This window comes from Aotus nancymaae, unplaced genomic scaffold, assembly GCF_030222135.1.
Source record: "Aotus nancymaae isolate 86718 unplaced genomic scaffold, 86718_ANA_hifiasm-v0.15.2.pri h1tg000048l, whole genome shotgun sequence".
Taxonomy (NCBI): Eukaryota; Metazoa; Chordata; class Mammalia; order Primates; family Aotidae; genus Aotus; species Aotus nancymaae.
This window is the reverse complement of record NW_026988462.1, coordinates 2,193,222-2,214,152: the sequence shown is the minus strand read 5'-3', so window position 1 is coordinate 2,214,152 and position 20,931 is coordinate 2,193,222. Positions and strand designations below refer to the sequence as shown.

Sequence of the window (20,931 nt, the reverse complement as noted above, 5' to 3'; positions counted from 1 at the left end):
CCAGAGGTCGCAAGGTATCCACGTGCACTTGGGAGTAACTGGTATGGTTTAGATCCCAACCACGGTCCAGCAAAGCATTCATGCAGGTCCTCGGAAGACGTGACCCCTGCTTGTGAAATCTGTATGACGGAAACTTCCACGAAGGCAGAAAAGCTGGTATCACGCTTCCCCACACACCCACCTTCAGTCTCAACAATGACCGGCGTCCTGTCAGGCCCGTGGGCTCTACTCATTGATTTTTCCCCCTCAAGTATTTTAGAGAAAATTTCAGACCCCGTGTGATTTCACCCTCGAGGATTTTGGTATCCTGTTCCCTTAGGACTGCTGAACAATAAACACCCAGCGGCCACTCCCAGATGGTCAGAATGTCATTTTAATACAGACGTGGTACAGATGTTTAATTACAGCAGGGCAGTGATTCCAGTTAAATAAAATTAAAAACCTTTATTTTCCCAAATATAAAATTACTAAATTAATGTCTTAAAAGAAAATATAACATGGTGACAGCTTTAAATTACACCACCATTCACCACAGGATTTATGATTTACCAATTACATACTCCACCATTTTGGCAAAAGGATGAAATCCTTAAAACAGTTTATAAACCTAATAAAGACTGTATACATCTCCATATTGCACATTTTTATGTACAAGAATAAAAGAGTCAAATGTATTGCATATACTGGGACAGCACAGATTTATCACAATGATGCTTAATGCAGAAGCTGATGTATTAAAAATGTAGAAACGTAATACATGTATGTACAGAATGCGGGGACTGCATTAACGATGATATGTACATAACAATATACTGTACTACTTTGTACTTTTCAGCATAGTTGTGTTTATTAATATAGGCCTTTGGTTCTAAATTGCTTGACTAGTTTTAAGCTCACATAATCCCTTAAGCTTTCATATTTGTTTAAATGCAAGGAAATGAGTAGAAAAGCACTAAATCTCCTGGTTCACTGGTACAAAAATTACAACGGTCAGTTCCCTTAGGTCATCAAAAACTAGTCACAAAAATAGTTCTTGTATTCAACCTGAATGTGCCACAGGAAAAAAAAATATTTTCAAGATTTTCCAGCTTAGCCTCGAGGCAAAAGGCCCCACAGGCATCAATGTCAGTGCGGCCCTCCCTGCCATGTAGATCCCAGAACCTTTTTTCTGTAGGCCATTTATTCTAACACTACTCTGCAAGGAAGAATAAAATCTAAGTCCAGCTCGAGTGTCTACCACACCTTTGTTAAGACACAATGAAAACTTGGAATATTGCCAGTGAGATTTAAAAAAATATGTGCACCCTCTTACAACTCCTATAGAAAATCTGCTAAGAAATCACATAGTTCTTAATTTCCTTTCTCTCCCCTTCCCCTTGGCTTCTCTCTGTGCTCGGTCTCCCCAGTGATTGGCTTTGGAAAGCATCCTGAGTTTGCAAATGACAAAGCAAGTCCCCACGCACGGGCCATGACGTGTCATCACACGACCGAAGACGAGCTGGTCATCCCGTGAACCATTGTGCTTGTTGGAGTCCCGCTGATGGCATTGAAGATGTGAAGGGAATTCGGTAAGACGCTCGTCTTCTCCTCCAGGGGGCAGATCTTGAGGCCAGAAACACAACGTTACTGAGTGCAACGGAATGTTACCATGTGTGACACCATGTTACCATTTGCAGTGCCACATTGCCACGTGTAATACAACGTTACCAAGTGTAACAAAATGTTACAGAGTGTAAGGCAAGGTTGCCACGTGGGGCACAATGTCACTGAGTGTAAGGACACAGATATTTCTCAAAGCACTGCACCCACATCACACACACAAGTCGTCATCTGAGGCTCACTCCAACATGTGAGTGATGTGCACCCAGAAAGCCTGGCTGGCGGTCTGCAGAGGGAGACTCAGCTTATCTAGTAAATGACTGTTTTCAGGTAAGGATTATAAGGAGAAAGTCAAGAACAGCACATTTTGTTTCCCTTACAAGCTAGTGAATGGACAGCCTTCTACACTCACCAGGTCATAAGGCAACTTGAGGTCTACTTACATGTGCTTGACTGGGACACAACCTAGCCTTGACCTTGAAATAGCCTTTAAAAATGAATTTGGAGCATTTGTTTCTCTCCTGCCTCCTTTTCTCAGGCTCTTACAGACCTCGTCTTGGGGGAGGGTGGCTACCCCTCTGACCCTGACCAAGTGTCTTTCCATGCCCAGTGGTGCCTGGAAGGATCTGAGTGTAGGTCTTCACCTCCAGCAGAGGCTCCCCTGGAAACACCAAAAGCAAGTCTACCCCCACCACGGCCCTTCAGGGGTTCACAGGGGCTCAGTCTTCCTGGTTGTTGGCATAATGGGGAGTTCACGGTGAAGTGGAGAGCAAGCACATTACATTTCCCTGTACTTTGGGAGTTGAACAGTTTCAGCCCTTGAGCTCTTCCTATTTTCATCGTCTCTAGTGCCCAATGCCAGCACCCACTGATTGAACGCTCCGTTCTATAGGAATCTGGAGGCTCCACAGAAAAGATCTCAAGTTTTTCCCCAAAATTGGTTTCCATGAGTCCCTTCTGTTCTGCTTAATTATTCAGACATTCATTTCTCGAATTGTTTCAATTTTTTTCTACTTTTTTTCTTTTTTTTGAGATGGAGTCTCGCTCACTCTGTTGCCCAGGTTGGAGGGTAGTGGCGTGATCTTGGTTCACTGCAGCCTCCACCTCCCAGGTTCCAGCAATTCTCCTGCCTCAGCCTCCCGAGTAGCTGAGACCACTGGTGTGCACCACTATGCCCAGCTAATTTTTGTATTTTTTAGTAGAGACGAGGTTTCACCATGTTGGCCAGGCTTGTCTTGAACTCCTGACCTCAGGTGATCCACCTGCCTCTGCCTCCCAAAGTGCTGGGATTACAGGTGTGAGCCATGATGTCTGGCTTCTACTTTCAAAAATGTCCAGAAGAGGTGCTTTCCTCTGCCCATGTACTGCCATTATGCCAATATCTGCAGCTGCTCAAACTGAAAAACGTAATAGCTTTTTCTGAGTCAGATTATCAGAAAAATAAAATTTAAAAATGACATTACCATCCCAGCTGAACGTGTTAGCATGGAGGAGAAAAAAAGCAAGTGAGTTAAAGCTCACACACTGGCATTCGTTTCCTGCAATGAAAATGTCCTAAGTGAACTGTCAGGGGAGAGGACAGTTGCCACAAATGGCCCTGGCTTCCACTGTGCCAGAAGGAAGGACGGTCATGGAGGGGCCAGACAGAGCAGTTCTGGTATCAAGGTGCTAATGTCAGTTATGAAGATGGGACAGTGCCCTGGACGAACCCCTCACAAAACAACAATGTGGATGCTGCTGTAGGCATTCCCTGGGTACCAGTCACCATCTCCTCGGTGACGACTAGGCCCACACATGGAAATGGGCTGAAGAAACCCAGAGGAAGGAGATAACAGCAAAGTAATCAGGGAAGATGCCCGGAATGACCGGGAACTTCCAGGAAGAATCTGCTGGGGTGCCGAGGCCAGCTGTACATAGTCAAAAATGGAATCATCTGTATTTTTAAATAGCAAAAACATTGAACACAACAGACAATTCTTAAACCAGGTTGGCAAGTCCTGCTTTTTTCAAAGGATTAGAGGAATAAAGTTGTAAGAACAGTATGGATATTTTTGAGTGAGTTTTTCCTTTCTTTTCTTTTTGGCTAGACGGGGGTGGGGAGAGAGAAAGCTTAGAGAACGTGTCCACCTCTTAGAGCCTCGCGGAGGCAGGCCTGCTCTGCCCGCTTGCTGTAGATAACAGCATATGGGCAATCTGTTAGCTGTTCCCAAATGACCTGGGGCTAGAGCACAGCAGGAGTGTGGTATGCTACATTCTCCTTCAGAGGTCACAGTTCTGGAAGGAGAGCAGGTGGCCTAGGTCATTACAGGGTGCGCTTGAAACCCCTAACCAAGAACTCCAAGTTGTTGGAGCCAGTGCGGAACTCACCTGCTCATGCATGATTTCAGAAAGCTCTTTCGCCATTTCCCTGTAGTTGGCTTTCATTTCTTCCTGATACTCTAGCTGGTCTTCTTTAATCAGACGTTCATTTACTGCTAAGGCTTGACCACAAGCTTCCACAAATTGCCTGGAATGGTACAGGTGGGGAAACAAAGGCACACAGAGGACAAGGCATGAGTCCGACCAGCAGCATCGCTTTCCGAATGGACACAGAAATGACCAACACTTGAAGAGAAAAAGACGTTTTCAGTGAGTTTTACCTGAAAACTTCCTTCAGTAACTTCACTTTATTGTCAGGATATCGCTTTGTGTTTGTGTCATCTAAGAAAGCTCGCGCATATGCCAGTGGGCCAGCGTTGACCTAGAGAAACCAAAGATTTTCAATTGCATTAGGGAGAAAATCACCACAATCATCGGTTCAGTTTCGGTTTGCAGGGACTAAAAAGCCTGTTTGCACGAGCTAGTCACAATCCCTGCCTTCCAGGAACTTAAGCCTGAAAGGAAACCCTAAAGCTCACTCTGTTACACATCGCTTGATTCCATGACCTCAGCCATCCTCAGGGCACTTGTGATGATGGCTTATTTTATGTAAGAAGAAATCAATGCTTGGGACACTTAGGGGGCTGTTCAAACTAACACTAGAGATCACAGCCCAGGTCTTCCAACTCCAGGTCGAGAATTTCTGCTTCCGAGGTGTTTAGCCCCTGGGATTTGTGCTGCACTACACTGAAGTAAAAGGCCAATTTGGTGAATTGAGTGAAAAATGGAAAAATATAGTCAACATTCCAGTTTTTAAAAACCAACTGTTCATTTCATTGAATTGTGTAGACAGCCATGGGCAAACTGATTTGCTATCCTGGGATGACATGCACATTTGAGGTATGCTGGAGAGCCAGATGTCAGGAGCAGACAGCAGGGGTGACTGAACCAGAACCCTGCATCACCCTTTCAAGTAGCTAAGAAGAGTCTGCTGATTTTGGATACGTAAGAAAAGAAGAATGTGGTGAAAAAGAAGGCTGGACACACTGGGATGGGAAGAAGAATGTTCCAGGCATCTGAGACAGCCTGAGAAAGAACGTGACTATGTGATCATTGGATGGTATTTCCCGGAAGTTCTGGTGAGCTTAGAAGGAATTAGGGAGAGCTGTCCATGTGTGGTTCTGATTCACGGTATGCAGGACTTGTCTAGCAATGGCAGGAAAACTGAGCCACAGGAACTCACACCAGATGTGGGGAGACAGGAGGGTTCTAGGCACAGTGGTCAGAGGGGGGGCCTCTGAGTCGGCAATTAACAGTCCAACATGTGTGAGGGCAGAACTCAGCACCAGGCTGGTGTGTGTGGGGAACCGTATTAATCACCTGAAGATGACCCAAATGACTGATGGTCTAAGATGATACAAGACCGTCCATATTTGAAGAAGACAGAAAGAGGAAGGCTGATGAGACTCCATAAGGTCTAATAACAAGATCTTGGCGTGCAATGCCAAGAAGCTCCACAGATGGCTCTGCCCAGGAAAGCTGCAGTGCCAGTGAGCTGCTTAATGAAACAATGACAGAAATAAGTAAATAAAATGATAAAGTTAATTTCCTCTGGCTGTAACTTTGTTGTTACCTTGGTAGGTACGAGTATAAACTTCATCTCCTCATTTCAACATGGAATTTCTTGCTTTTAAAGATGACTGGGAATTTTATAAACTGCTAAGATTACCATCAAATTAGCAGGGCATACTGTGCCTTTTAGAAAGTTCAATGGTCCAGGCCAGGCGAAGTGGCTCACGCCTGTAATCCCAGCACTTTGGGAGGCCGAGGCGGGTGGATCACCTGATGTCGGGAGTTCAAGACCAGCCTGACCAACATGGAGCAACCCCATCTCTACTAAAAATACAAAATTCGTCAGGCATGGTGACGCATGCCTCTAATCACAGCTACTAGGGTGGCTGAGGCAGGAGAATCGCTTGAACCTGGGAGGCAGAGGTTGCGGTGAGCCGAGACGTGCCATTGCCTGGGCAACAAGAGTGAAACTCCATCTCAAAAAAAAAACAAAAACAAAAAAAGAAATAAAGTTCAATGGTCCAGCCCTACCCTGGACTGGTGCCACTCCTTTCCGGTGGCCTTTCCATAGGGGCTGGATGTTTCTGGATCATGTTGATTGAGTGCTTTTGTTTTTAGCTACAGAAAATTGTGGCCTCTGGCCCTGTTATGTAATCACTCACGTTGCTGGAATACCTATGTTCACTTGTAACTTATTTTGGTACATACGTCCTTGAGACTATAAGGAAAGACATTAAAAACAGCTGTAAATACTTTTATGGTGAATGACACTTACAAAAATGTTAGGCAACCACTCATGGTTATTTAGTGTGGATCTGATGGGAAGTTGACAAAATATAATTTCAGAAAATGACCAAAACCTATGTATTATAATCTACATGTAATTTTCATAAACATACCCTTCTTGAAAGATGAAACAATGGGTTTTACATATACATATATACACCTATATATATATACACATATATACACACACATATAAACAAACATGTGCTTGAACTATTTATATACACTTAAAAATACCAAAGAAGCAAGAGTCATACTTGTTACTGGAGGGAATTGATTTAACCTTTAGCTATTAACTAGGAAATCCTCTAAGTAAGGTAAGTTTTTAAAAACCTCTTATTAAAGCATAACATACAACGGGAAAGTGCATATATCACAAGTGCAGAGCTTGATGAATTTTCACAAACTGAACATATATATTAGTATCTAGATCAAAGTCAACCTTTTCAATAAATGGTGTATATCACTTGGAAGGACATATGGAAAAACTGTATCTTGACCCTCACGCTATAACATATACAAAAATCAATTTCAGATGGACTGCAGACCTAAAAGTGGGTGCTGAACAAGGGAGGAAAACAGGAAAGCATCCTGGAAGTCTTGGAGTAGACACAGATTTCTTAAAGAGAACATGGTACCAATAAAGAAAAAATCGATTGGGTTATATTAAAATAATGAATTCGTTAATCAAAAGATATCATTAAGAGAGTAAAACTTAAGGTACTTTTTTGGATACAATTTTCGTGGCAAACAGAAAACAACAGTTTTATAGGCAAACCTACCACTCTCCACTCTTCCTTGTATTTAGAAGAGTCTTGATGTTTCTAATTGGGCACCTAGAATTCCCCAAATACTGACAGATCAGGGCTGTGTATGGAGATCTGGCTCTTGTCCCCCATAGACAGCCTAGTCAGTCTTCATGGCTGGGGGTCCTGAGGCTTCTCCCCCTCTGACACCAGGAGAAATGTCACAAATGATGGGGGAAGGAAACAGGGATCACTCGGAAAGCCGAGGCTCTCAAGTAGGCCTTGTTGGTGGAAATGACTCTCAAGTCACCCAGGGGCAAGGGCTTCCCCTGCTGCCTTTGGCCTGCTTTGCCTGGCTCACCTGAACACTCACGCTGCCCTGGAGTTTGAGCTGCAGTTTGATCATGTCCACCTCGGCCGAGGAGCACAGCTGCCGGAGCTCCGCCACCTTCTTACTCATCTCGTCAATGGCCACCTCGATGGGGTTCAGGTCAGTGTGGTGCTGGTACATGACCGGGATGCGCTTCTTCACGTAAGGGAAGCAGTGTATGGCTACAGAGGATGAGAGAGTTACCCCACAGCATGCATGAGCTTTAGTGTTATTGAGGTGATTATTAGAAGTGATTATTGTAGGGCCAGGGGCGGTGGCTCACGCCTGTAATCCCAGCACTTTGGGAGGCTGAGGTGGGTGGATCACGAGGTCAAGAGATTGAGACCATCCTGGTCAACATGGTGAAACCCCGTCTCTACTAAAAATACAAAAAATGAGCTGGGCATGGTGGCGCGTGCCTGTAATCCCAGCTACTCAGGAGGCTGAGGCAGGAGAATTGCCTGAACCCAGGAGGCGGAGGTTGCGGTGAGCCAAGATCGCGCCATTGCACTCCAGCCTGGGTAACAAGAGCGAAACTCTGTCTCAAAAAAAAAAAAAAAAAAAAAGAAATGATTATTGTAGATACCATTATTACTTACATTTTAAAAATAAGGAGCCCAAAGCTTGCCAAAGACACATACTAGTACTTGGTGGAGCTAGAATATTGTCTTCCTTTACAATCGTGTAGCTCATAAAGTCAAGAGAGTCGGGTCCTTGTTATCCCTTTAACGTGACAAGCGTGTCTTTAAATAAATCATGTTATCATTCCCCGCTCACTTTTCTCCTACAAAATGCCCTTCCTTCCTTGGAAGCTCTGAGGTCGGAATGAGTTAGTGGATATAAGATGACTTTGACAACATAAAAAAGACTGAACAATTCTGAGATACTATGTAACAGATTAAGTCCAGAAAATAGTTCCATAAAAAATCCTTCAGAAAATTCATTTTTTCCATAGAATGACTTTGAATCACATGCTAAATTTGAATACATCTGAGAAATCAGTAGAAAATAACAAATAAGAATATATTCCTAGGGTGGACACGGTGCTCACACCTGTAATCCTAGCACTTTGGGAGGCCGAGGCCAGTAGATCACTTGAGCCCAGGAGTTTGAGACCAGCCTGGGCCACATGGCAAGACCCTGTCTAATTTTGTAAAAAATACAAAAATAAGCTGGGCGTGGTGGTGTATGCCTGTAGTCCCAGCTACTGCGAAGGCTGACATGGGAGGATCACTCGAGCCTGGGAGGTCAAGACTGCAGTGAGCTGTGACTGGGCCACTGCACTGCAGCCTGGGCTACAGAGTGAGAGCCTCTCTCAAAAAAGAAAACAAAACCACCCCCTCCCCCAAGCCCAAACCAAAGAAACACAAAGAATGTATTCCTAAGCAAAACATTTCATGAACCAGAAATTCAGAAACTTTTGGAGCTGTAGTACTATACCTGGGGACTACTTACAGCAATGAATAAGAAATAAAAATAAAAATATTTACTTTTTCTTACATATATATATGTATTTTTGAGACAGAGTCTCATTCTATCGCCCAGGCTGGAGTGCAGTGGTGTGATCTCAGCTCACTGCAACCTCTGCCACCAGGTTCAAGCAATTCTCCTGCCTCAGCCTCCTGAGTAGCTGGGATTACAGGTGCCTGCCACTGTAACTGACTATTTTCTGTATTTTTAGTAGAGACAGGGTTTCACCATCTTGGCCAGGCTGGTCTTGAACTTCTGACCTTGTGATCCACCTGCCTTGGCCTACCAAAGTGCTGGGATTACAGGTGTGAGCCACTGCACCCAGCCTCTTATATATATTTTAACCAAAAACAATCTGATTGTTTTCCTTTATCATAATAAGTTACCTAAACATCAACACAAAGGAGTTAATTAAAAAATGAACAGAAAAACAGCAGGTTCTGATTTGGTCTGTTTCACATTTCTTATTGCTCTATATAGTATAGATATATCTATAATATTCTCACTTGACATATATTTACTAATAGACATGTAGATATGCACTTAAAAGCTTATTATTTCTTGTAAACAAGCAAAAGTCAGATGGGTGTGTTCCTGGTCTCTATTTAGCAAGTGGTTAGGGAAGAGTTTAACTGGGAAGGACTCATCACAGGATAGGAAACAGGGCCAGCCCCTGTGAAACACAGAGTTCTGACGGGCCACCCAACATCTGGACAAAGGCGGAAAAAATGTCCACCCTGAGACAACCTCATTTGTCACATACTTATAGGCCTATTGCCTTTCCACGTTTTATCCGGGAATGGTGAAGGGTTCCTGACTTGGTTTCACAGTTTTTAAATGGTAGCACTGGGGGTCCATAAAGCTCCCTGGTAGGATGGTGAGGATGATGAGGACTTAGCCTCGGCCTTGATGCTCCCTAGCCAGGGAGGCGGCACTGCCAGAGGCCTGCTTGCGTTTGGACAGAGGGCTGTGCTTCAGGGAGGAGTGGGACTGCCTTCCTGTTTCTGAGGAAGGAGCTCAACTCCAGGTTCCCAGTCTCCTTTTGCTGTGTCCAGAACACAGATTACATTCCACCATGGGTATATTTACTCATCTGGGTACTGTTTATTGTCTGTCTCCTCTGTCTAGAATGCCAGCTGCACGGGCACACAGATGTCTGTTTCATTAGCGTGCCAACTGGGAACATGGTCAGTGTGCCATACATTTTGTTGAATGAATACATTACTGCCCAAATGACTGCACGAGAGTCCAAATTGGCTCTGGAAAGTGGACAATTAGGCGACCGACTGAGCCAGCCCTTTAGAGAGGAGGACAGGGAAGGTCCAGTGATGAGTATGGTGACTGCTACTCTGTGTGTCTTGAACAGAAAGTGAAGAGCAGGAGGCTAACCCAGGTGGGAATCTGGGCAAGATTTGGAAGACTCTGGAATAGTGACCAGGAAAAAATTCCTTGGCAGAAAGTCCATGAAAGAAACGGGGGAGGTTTCTCCCCACCCCTGTTCTTTGGGACAAGCTCAGAAATTTCCACTGAAGGAGGGGGGTGATCATGAGGTTTTCAAGTGATTGCACAGTTACAGTCAGCTGACTGGGAACTACCCAGGAAGGTGAGCCTTTTCCTGGGGCAGGGGGCAGGGAAGTCTAGGGCTCCCTTTGACCTTTGGAATGCCAAAGGTCAGGTACGAAGCAATGCAATGGAAGAGGAACCTGAGGGGTTAATAACTTGAGGGAAAACCCTCAGGTCCAGGCTTCAGAACACCCTGGTGTGTGTATCTTTAACTACAGGCTGATACAGAGTTTATATGCTTTCAGTGGCATTTTTATAACCTTTTCTCTAAATCTTCACACGGTCCAGTAACTATCATTTTGACATTTTGAGATCTTTCAGGGCAAAACTGGCACCTGTTCTTTGGATGTTTTGTTGAACTAGAATCCCCTTTTGCTCATCACCCCCAAGCAGCTCAACAGCGGATGAAATATAGCGAAAAAAAGAAGCACATTCTTTCCCCTGCTGCTTACCATTTACAAAGTTAAGACAATAAAACGAGATGGGTGTCCTAACCCGCATTTTACAGATGAGGAAACTAAGGCACAGAGAAGAAGAGTGACCTGCCCAAGGTCACACAGTGAGGCTGTGACACAGGCCTACAGGAACCCCAGGACAGCCTCGCTGCATCCGCCTTCTCAGCTCACAGCTGCAGATGGCAATCCCCAAGCCAACAACACAGGTGTCTGTCCCACCTCTCTCTGCAGCGCACTCTGTCCCCTTGTTCCTGCAGATACGGAAAGTTGCTCATGTGCTTTATCTAATCTAGTCTCTAACAAAATGGTGAACTGCAACCCTGGAGAAATGTGCCCTGGGAAAACAGCCTATGGTAATGAATGTTTATGAATCAGTATGCTGCCCTAACAATAACCATAATAAAAAATCCTGACCGTGACTCAGCACTTAGCTTTATTGAAGGCAGCAGTTCTCAAATCTGAGTGTGCACCAGGATCACTGGGAGGGCCTGTTGAACACAAGTAGCTGGACCCCGCCCCTAGAGTTTCTGATCCAGCAGTTTCAGAGGTGGGGCCCTGGAACTTTCATCTCTAACAAGTTCCCTGGGGATGCTGATGCTGCTGGTTCTGGACCAACCTTTGGTAACCACTGATCTAAAGGAACAGAAGGAAAGTCATCACAGCTGAACCATAAACACTGTCAGCTAGTGATTCCCATAAAATGATTCCAACTTGAAGTGCAGTTATCTTGCTTAATGAGAATTTGCTACTGATGTATGCATTAAAAAAATTAAATTATTTGGGGTGAGGTGATGTTTGTGAGAACAATATTATTTGTGCCTTATAAATGCTATCTCCTTATTTTAAAAGCAGGAGTAGGGACACTTTAAGAACAGTTTTTTTTCTTTTTTGAGATGGTGTCTCCCTCTGTCACCCAGGTTAGAGTGCAGTGGCACGATCTCAGCTCACTACAACCTTCACCTCCCAGGTTCAAGCGATTCTCCTGTCTCAGCCTCCCAAGTAGCTGGGATTACAGGCACATGCCACCATGCCTGGCTAATTGTTTTATATTTTTAGTAGAGACAGGGTTTCACCATGTTGGCCAAGCTTGTCTTGAACTCCTGACCTCAAGTGATCCTCCCACCTCAGCCTCCCAAAGTGCTGGGATTACAGGTGTGAGCCACCGCAGCTGGCCTTTTAAAAAATCTTTTATTTAATTTCCTTCATAGGGAGTGTGAAAAGCTCCCTGCTGTCCTGGGCTAATTTATAATAACCTGTATTTTTTTTTGGTAACAGCTTTATTGAGATATAAACCCCATGTCATCCAATCTGTCCCTTTAAAGCGTACACTTCACTGGTGAGAGCTGATAAGCACGTGGGTGCAGCATCTCCACCGCGCTCCTTCTGCTTACTATGATAATGCGTATTATCGTCCAGACAGAAACTCCACAACCCCAGCTTCCGGGAAGCAGGCCCTTTCCTGGTCTGATTTAACTAGGGCCACTCTTTTGAAAACGTGTGGTAGAAACTGACACACCTGGCATTCTGAACAGCCCTCCCACTGATGTTTCTTGGTCAAGAAAGCACTTTATGTTAGATTACCCCAGTGATGTCACTGATTCTAACTAGGCATGGCTGGGTCAAGCTCTCCCACAGAAGGTAAAAATCACCCGAAGATGACTAAATACTTGCCAGGGACTGGGAATTGATGTAAAACACATTTCCCAGATGGGTTATCACTGGCTAAACACTGCCAAAGGGATCAGTGAAAACTGCCTAAGCTGAACTCATGGACAGCCACTGAATGCAGTGAGCTTCCCAGTAGAGGAGGCATTCAAGTGGCAGCTGGCCAGTTCCCGTGGGCAATGAGGTGGGTTGATCCAGGCTCACATCCCATTTACTCACATCCTGAAGCTGCTGAGCAGGTCCAAGCTAGAACCTGAGACAGGTGTGTGAGACGGGTCCCTCCTTGTGAGGAGACCCAGGACTGGGTTTGGCTGCTGGACCTGGAGTCCACAGTCACCTTACATTGTGTGCAAAAGCATCTGGGCACTTAAGTCCCGCCATTTTCATCAGATTCTCAGAAGGGTAAGTGACCTTATATTGGATACGAACTTCTGGTCTTGTGGAAGAAGGAAGCATAAATAGATAAACAGAAAAACGTCCCAAGTATTCAAAAGTAAGCACTAGGTAAATGTGAAACTGAAATGGGGATGGCTAACTGAGCTCGAAAGGTCCTTCCAGTCCTGAAGCCTCTGAAGCCCTCTGGACAGCTCCTCGCCGAGGCGTCTGGGTTGCAGATGTGGCTCCAGGGCCGTACCTGTGAGGATGGTGCGCCGTTTGCACTGCTCTTCCACCCCGCCCTGCCTCTTCCCGGTCTGCGTAAACGGCATTTCAAACATGAAGCGGCGGATGTTGTGGGATCTCTCAAACTCTGTTTTCCTTTCTTGTAACTCTTTTTCATCAAAGAATGGGATGACGTGAGTCACCTGGATATACGCATACTTGGAATCCAGATCCTTAGGGTTGACCTTTAATTGAAACAGCACAATGGAAGATTGGCGCTCCGTAAAGGAATCTCTCGGTCCTTACCTAAGTGGTATTTCCCAACTTTTTATTAGTAAATATATCGGAAAAAAGAGTACAACCAACAGCCACATATTCACTGCTTGGATCAACAACTGTTAGCAGTTTGCTATATTTGTTTCAAATATACACACATACACCTATGTATGTGTGCACACACACACACACGCACACACACACAGACATACAGACTTCTTTTTTCAGTGGAACCATTTAAAAGTAAGTGGTACATGTCATGATACTACAGTCAACTCCTCCTAAAAATGAAAACATTCGCTTCTGTAACCACAATACGTTATCATGCTTACCCAAATTAACACTAATTCCCTCATGCCATCCAATACCCAGTCTATATTAACATTTTCTCAAATGTCTCCAGAATGTTGTAGATATTTGTGCTTGAATCAGAATCTAATCAACAATCACACTTTACATTTAGTTGTTACGTCCCTGGTCTTGTTTAATTTAGAATTCCCTACCATTCATTTTTTCCATGACATTGAATAAAAAGGAAATCATGCTGGTTTTCTTACTGAATGACCTCCAGTCTGGGATTTCTCTGATTGTTTCTTAAACTGCATTTTTAATATATTTGGCTTAGAGAGGCAAATGTTTATTTTTGGAATAATGTCTGGAAGCTAGGCCTCCAAATTATTATTAATCTAGAGGCAGCTGAGATTCGATGGAAACAGCTGCAGATTAGTTAACTTAATACAGGTACAGATTAATCTAAACTAATCTAATGATAAATTTAGTTCCTATTTAACACATAAATGCTTTTAAAACCACATTGCTAGAATTCGTGGCACTCTCATTTCTGTGACATGATAGAAAATTAAACATAGGCATTTTCTATGCAGAAACAAAAGCTGATTTATTAGGAAGATGAATCAATTTTGCACATTTTAATTAGATTTAACCTTCTAGAGCAAGAAAAAGGGACACAAAAGAAATGACTCTGCAGAGAATATGGAGACCACACTGGTATAAGGCAGGCAAGTGAATGAGAACTGTTCTCAAAACAGAGATGATTGTGAAGAAAAATGAAAAACAGCGGAAAAGTGCCTTAAACTTTAGAAGTTAAGAAAATACATAAAGTCATAGAAAGTTATTATTTGGGCCAGACTTGGTGGCTCACTCCTGTAATCCCAGCACTTTGGGAGGCCGAGGTAGGCAGATCACTTGAGGTTGGGAGTTTGAGACCAGCCTGGCCAACATGGTGAAACCCTTTCTCTATCAAAAATACAAACTTTAGTCGCATGTGGTGTTGCGCTCCTGTAATCCCAGCTACTTGGGAGGCTGGGCATGAGAATCTCTTGAACCTGAGAGGTAGAGATTGCAGTGAGCTGAGAATGCGCCACTGCACTCCACATGGATGACAGATCGAGACTCTGTCACACACAAAAAAGTAATTATTTGTATTTTAAAAAAAGCCCCTTGGCCATTCATTCTAATCATATCCAAGCCTATGAAAACTTCACTTTCTTTAGCAGAAAGAATTGAAAGGGAGTAGGAGTGAAACTGTCTTGCCCATGTTTCAGTGGTGTTTCCTTATGCTTCGCTGTCTGGGCTGGACGTGTGTATCAGTACAGGACGGGAGAACTGGTGCTCGGTGGGGGAGGTGGTCCAGTAACTCAGCTGCCGCCTCATATTTAAAGGGTTAGGAGAATGACTGAGAACCTGGAGAAAAGGCTGTCACGTTAAAATAACACTTGATCCAGACAAAGGTTTCAGTTTCAGAGAAAGAGGCAAATTGGACCAGAGTAATTTGGTCTATGAAGTAAGAGGGTCATAATAAGGTTGTGCTGAGGTTTCTGGTTAAAAATGGACCCATATGTATTCATCCTTTTTCCTTTGTGCAACTCTTTAAAATGACAAGAATTAACATGCATGGACCCAGGGAAGGGACAGAAGACAGCAGTGGAGGAGAGATGTTAATGAATGTTTGGAGAACAGGCACAAGGAGGCATCCTACCCAACTCAGCAAAGCAGAGAACCCTAATCTGCATTCCAATGAGGCAGGTAACAGAAGTGAGTCAGTGCAGCCCCCAGCAGCCAGCGGAGGCTAACCCTCAAAGCCCATAGGATTCGAGAGACTGAACGAGATGGAGGGCACAAAATGGGGCAAGTGGCCTGAAGTCTCCATCTGGAGTCGGGAATTCCAGGTTCCCTTCCCTAGCTCCACCGCACAAAAGAGCGGAGGTCATTCTCTGAAAACACTGAAACTGGTCGGGACAAATGCTGAGCAGGTCCACTAGGCTCAGTGCAATGCAGGGCCAAGGTACAGAGTGGGCAAGGGCAGATGCTCCTGCATCTGGAATCCAGCAGTCAGACGTTTACCCCTCCCCTGGCAGTCCCCTCCCCAGCTCCCTTCCCAGCTGGGCAGGAGAACTGAGGATTCTTCTCCGGAGAAAATGATGGGTCCCAAAGAAACAGGTTCCAGATACTGAGGACTCCAAAGGAGGGCTCGGGAAAGACGAGTGAGATAGGAGGTTGGTAGGACTGGTTTTGCAAGGTATAGGTCACAAAGACCCCACTGATAAAATGAGGTGTGGCAAAGAAGCCGGCTCAAACCTATCAAAACCAAGATGGCAATGAAAGCGACCTCTGGTTTTCGTCACTGCTCATTATACACTAATTATAATGCGTTACCATGCTAAAAGACACTCCCATAGCGCCATGACAGTTTACAAATGCCAAGCCAACACCTGGAAGTTACTTGATATGATCTGAAGTGGGGAGAACCCTCAGTTCTGGGAATTCCCTGTCCCTTTCCTGGAAATCTCATGAATAATCCACTTCATGTTTAGCATCTAATCAAGAAATAATCCTAAGTTCACTCCGTCAAGCAGCCCATGGCTCTGCTCTGCCTATGGAGTAGCCATTCTCTTATTCCTTTACTTTCTTAATAAACTTGCTTTTACTCTACTCTGTCGGCTTGCTCTTGAATTCCTTCTGTGCAAAGCCAAGAACCCACATGGACTTCCAGGCCGAACCCCAATTTTGGGGTTCACCCTTTGACTAAAGGAACTAAGGATCTGTCCAAAATGGTGCCGTTAGGAAGAGGCAGCGCTCATCACTGGTGAGAGCGGAGCAAGAGGAGGTGCATTTCTAACACAAAGAACAGGAGCACTATCTTTGCCTGCGTTTCAGGAAGCAGAGGGAGACTCGGCCTCCTGGAGATGTCCTGAGGAGGGCGGGACACACAAAGGTACAAGACAAATGTGCAAGTTCTAAAAGGCCTTCATGAGAACAAAATACCAGAGGACAGCCTCTCCAAGCAGAAAGTGATCGCCATTCCCACAGTCACACTGCCAGTGAGTTCATTCCTTGGTCTGCGCATGAGCCCATCTGCCCATGAGCCCATTTGCCCGTCCGCCCATCTGTTTACCTGTTCGTACATCCAGCCATCAGTGACAGAGTGTCAAGCCATGTGCTAGTGCAGGGGAGAGGTGCAGTGAGTAGCAGAGCCTTGGGCCCCGGTCTGTCAGAGTTTCCAAAGAGCTGGACTAAAAATGGCATATCCCGTCAGATGTTAATTATTTTGTAAAATTAGATGTTTCAAGAATTAGGTGGATAAAGATTTTCTTAATGTCAAGCATGTAATGGAAAGCACTAAAGGTATTAAGAAGAAAATACACTTGCCACTCACAGCCAACCATCCTTACTTATTTTTTTTTGAGTTTTTTTCTATATACACTTATAAATATATAATATGTACTCAATCACAACATTACATTGCTATGATACTTATCCGAACATGGTCATACCTTGCCAGAATCCTGTATCATTTTGACATTTTCAGAACCAAATTTATCTGAGTACAGTTTAAGGAGTCTCTGAGAAATTTCTGACAGAGGTGTGAGTTTGGGTTCCTTGTAAATATACTCTTTTCCATCTTCATCTTCAAAGAATCCCTGTGACATAAAGCACAATTAGAGCTATGCCTGAATAGCCCAAGGCTTACCACCTAGGAAGGGGTTTTGTTACAAGGGTTAAAAAAAAAAAAAGGAATGAGTCTAAAAATCATACTTAAACAGGTTTTCTGAATGAGAAAGAAAATAATAACATGAAGTCTAGGTGCAAAGATAAAGGAAAAACACAAAATTGCAAACTTATTCAAGAATGCAGTCATTAAGTGCTGGGTGAAATGAGAAATTTTGGATATAAGACTGTGCTGACCTAGGGAAGTCTTAAGATGGGAGTCAAGCCTGTTTCACTTTCCCAAGAAGCAGAACTCACTAGAGAATGATCAGCAGCCCGTGAAAGGCAGGCTCGGAAGTGCACATGCCTCCCTTCTCCTGACAGCTCCCATGCACACAGGATTTTATGGCATGAACTGAAGCATTCGTGGGTCTGGAGTAGGTTTAGTAAAAGTTATGTAAAGCTTGTATAAATTGTATTTTGCTTTACTGATGAGAAAAAAATATTAAAGACCTGTAGCTCAATATCACAAAGTATTTTCATATTACTGGTTATCATCTGTTTTAGCACCAGTCTATGTTTGACTACAAGGCTTAGCATTGCATGGGAAGTGAAAAAGGTTGAAAATTAAAAAGTCCAACTGGGGTTAATGTTTAAAACACATTTTTAAAAAGTTTCTCATCTAAATTAAGAGAGAGAAAATGGTGGACAAAACAGTAAAAAAAAAATGCAGGCTAGCATGAAACAAAAACATCCACATCAAACTAGGAGTGTAGATGCAGTAATTTTGCTATATTACTTGCTTTTTAGGCATTTACTGTAATTACCTCCACATCTGTTTCACTGTCTGTAAACTGGTATTGCTATAAAGTTATAAAAGACAATAACAGAATAAATTGAAGGTTATATAATGCTCATAGAAAACCACACACCCTAAATAAATGCATTATAATTTATACCATTTAATAATGTTAGAGACTCAAAGGTTAAAATTTAAGTTAAATTTAGATAAACCCTTTCATACAGGGTTTCTGAAATACTATAATAGTAAATATGCTTGTGGAGATATTATATTACAAAAGATAAAGATGCACAGGCACAAAGGACACCAGAGAGTCTTAATTCTGGTTTAAAACATGCAATACAGATGTATGAGAAAACAGGTGATTTATTTCTGTAAATGGAATAAAATGTTAACTTTTTTGGAGTTTGTAATGACTAGACAGATATACATACAGACTTGAAAAGGAAACTTGCAAACCACACTGAAGTACCAAAGATGTTGCTAAGAATGTCTTATGGAGGAAGAACTTACCGCTGCCTTAAGAAAGTAACAAAGAAAAGACAGGAAGAAAGAAAGAAAAAAAGCAGAAAGTTTACTACTCAGGAAGATAGAATCATATGAAATATGACAAATTCATCAAATTAGCATTTACAGAAAACAGAAAATTTATAAGATAAAACTTTATTATAGTTTTTTTTTTTTTTTTTTTTTTTTTTTTTTTTAAGGACTCAGGACAGTCTGCAGAATGGACAGGAGACTCACCTGCCCAAAGAAAGCTACCCGGAAGTAGGTCCCCAGAAGCCTGCGGCCCGAGTGCATGACCTCGGTCACTTTGCTGTAGGCCCGGTGCAGCGTGTCATACAGATGGGCCAGCCTCTGGAAAGCGGAACAAAGCCCGTTTCTTTCCATGTGCAAATAGGAGAATCGATTTTAAAATAACAAATGTGATAATGGAGGCAAAAAGTTCTTGAACTTGAATAAAAATACACACACACACACACACACAAACACACACACACACATTTTGGCAGCACAACTTGTAGTGATTATTAATGAATGGTAACGTTTCCTACCCAAAGGCCAGCCCACATGTGAGGAGTCATCACATTTCCACATTATAGCAAGCAAATCCTGTTTTCAAGTTAAGGTGTGATGTCAGAGATGGCTCTCCAATGTGATTCTTGGCCTTTGCTTTTCCTGCTCCGTTTGCTATGCCTAGAGAAACTGGATGACCTCCCAAGCCCAGGAAGGCGGAAGGGACAACATTTTTCCACGCAGGTGGAATAAGAAAAAGTTATGAGAAAAGAGACACCTGGTGATCACAAAACTCTGTTCGTGGCAGCCTTTCAAAAGTGGAGTCCGGGTGGTTACCCTGCAGTTTGAGTGTGGGGGGTCTCCACAGAGGCGGGGCCCAGGTCTGGGTGATACCTGATGACCCTTTGGAGGTGGTGACTGGCCACCACCTTCAGCATAATGTGGAGGGTCAGAGACCCCCGCTCATCACTGGCCCGTGCCCTGCTTCCTCTCTTGCATATAGGCAGGTGTGGGTATATGTCACAGTGTCAGACTCTCAAATAGGAAAAAAACACAAAGCCACTCCCATACCTCGAAATCCCTCCGCTTCTCATAAATGGGGATGATGAGTTTGTAGATGTCTGCGATGAGCTCATAGCGCTCAGCTTTCCAGAGTCCATCTGCACACTGCTCAAGGAGCTCCATCAGCACGTCCTGATCAAAGAGGTGGGCCATCAGCCAGAGAAGAGCGTTGCAGGGAATGTGACATGGCACCCCTTGCAGAATGCGTAAGTGCTAAGACCGCAAGGAGGAACTTTTCACAACAGACCACATGTGTCAACCCTCACTTCCACACTTATAACAACATTCTTTTTCAGGGAGCCATTTTTTCAATCATGGTCACGGCAAAAACAAAGAAGGATCGCCCTACAACTGTGCAATAGATACGTACATGGAAACAGTGACATTGATACCATCACAGGGCTCTCAATTTTTGTTCCTAGTTCTCTTAATAAATATCATGTAGCAATTTCTTTTTCTCTTCTGAGGAACAATGACAATGCTAAGACATGAACATTACTAAGCATGACTTTAACCCACATTAGAGGGATTTAGTGATGGAGTGTGGTGGGTACCATGCCTGCTTCACCTTGGAAATTTCTACCAATTGAAGTTTGGGTAGTTACTCTGCCTCCTCTAAAGCCCTTGAACTTTACATTACCCATGGCTCAAGAATTGTGGCCTGGGCTTACACTAATCAGCACAAATCTATTTCCTGGCTACAGTCACTGCTTCATCGCGGGTGGACATGTGACCTAAGCAGGCCAATCAGGGTGAATTTTAGGACCTTGGTCTGAAATTCTAGGAAATGCTCCCACCAGACTGCAGCTTGGATGAGCTAACATTCACCTCATGGCCATGGAAGGGGGCCTGTCTGCCTAAGTAGCAGAGTGAAGGGCCTCCCTTCTGCTGCCCAACAAAGTGAGCATGTCATGAATAACTCTGTTAAAGGTTTGGATTGATTGATGTTAATCTCTCCGTGAAATTTCCTAGTGGGATCCAATACTTGACCTCTATTGTTTAAGCCCATTTTAGTGGGGTTTCATTAATGATGCTGAGTAAAGTTTAATTTGTTATATATAGCTTTGGTAAAGTGGCTATTCAAATCTTTTGCTCATTTTTCTACTGGGTTGCTTATTTTATTACTGGATTTTGTGAGGTCTT

At 43.6% G+C, this 20,931-nt stretch overlaps 1 protein-coding gene across 29 annotated transcripts in view; it reads right to left on the bottom strand.

Annotated features, from left to right (window-relative positions):
• Positions 1 to 355: 355 nt before the first annotated feature.
• Positions 356 to 20,931, bottom strand: part of DOCK9 (dedicator of cytokinesis 9) — a 303,837-nt gene continuing 283,261 nt past the window's right edge. For 19 of the 29 annotated variants that reach the window (XM_064362199.1, XM_064362204.1, XM_064362212.1 and 16 more), the window contains 9 exons: positions 19,798 to 19,920; positions 18,955 to 19,068; positions 18,236 to 18,271; positions 17,255 to 17,401; positions 13,219 to 13,429; positions 7,423 to 7,613; positions 4,239 to 4,339; positions 3,967 to 4,105; positions 356 to 1,602 (listed from right to left, as the gene is read on the bottom strand). In XM_064362199.1, coding sequence (XP_064218269.1) covers positions 1,480 to 1,602; positions 3,967 to 4,105; positions 4,239 to 4,339; positions 7,423 to 7,613; positions 13,219 to 13,429; positions 17,255 to 17,401; positions 18,236 to 18,271; positions 18,955 to 19,068; positions 19,798 to 19,920 — 1,185 coding nt within the window. In that variant the 3' untranslated portion in view covers positions 356 to 1,479. Of the gene's footprint in view, positions 3,071 to 3,966; positions 4,106 to 4,238; positions 4,340 to 7,422; positions 7,614 to 13,218; positions 13,430 to 17,254; positions 17,402 to 18,235; positions 18,272 to 18,954; positions 19,069 to 19,797; positions 19,921 to 20,931 lie in introns of all 29 variants that reach the window. The other 10 variants (XM_064362208.1, XM_064362214.1, XM_064362187.1 and 7 more) reach the window with 2 other exon arrangements.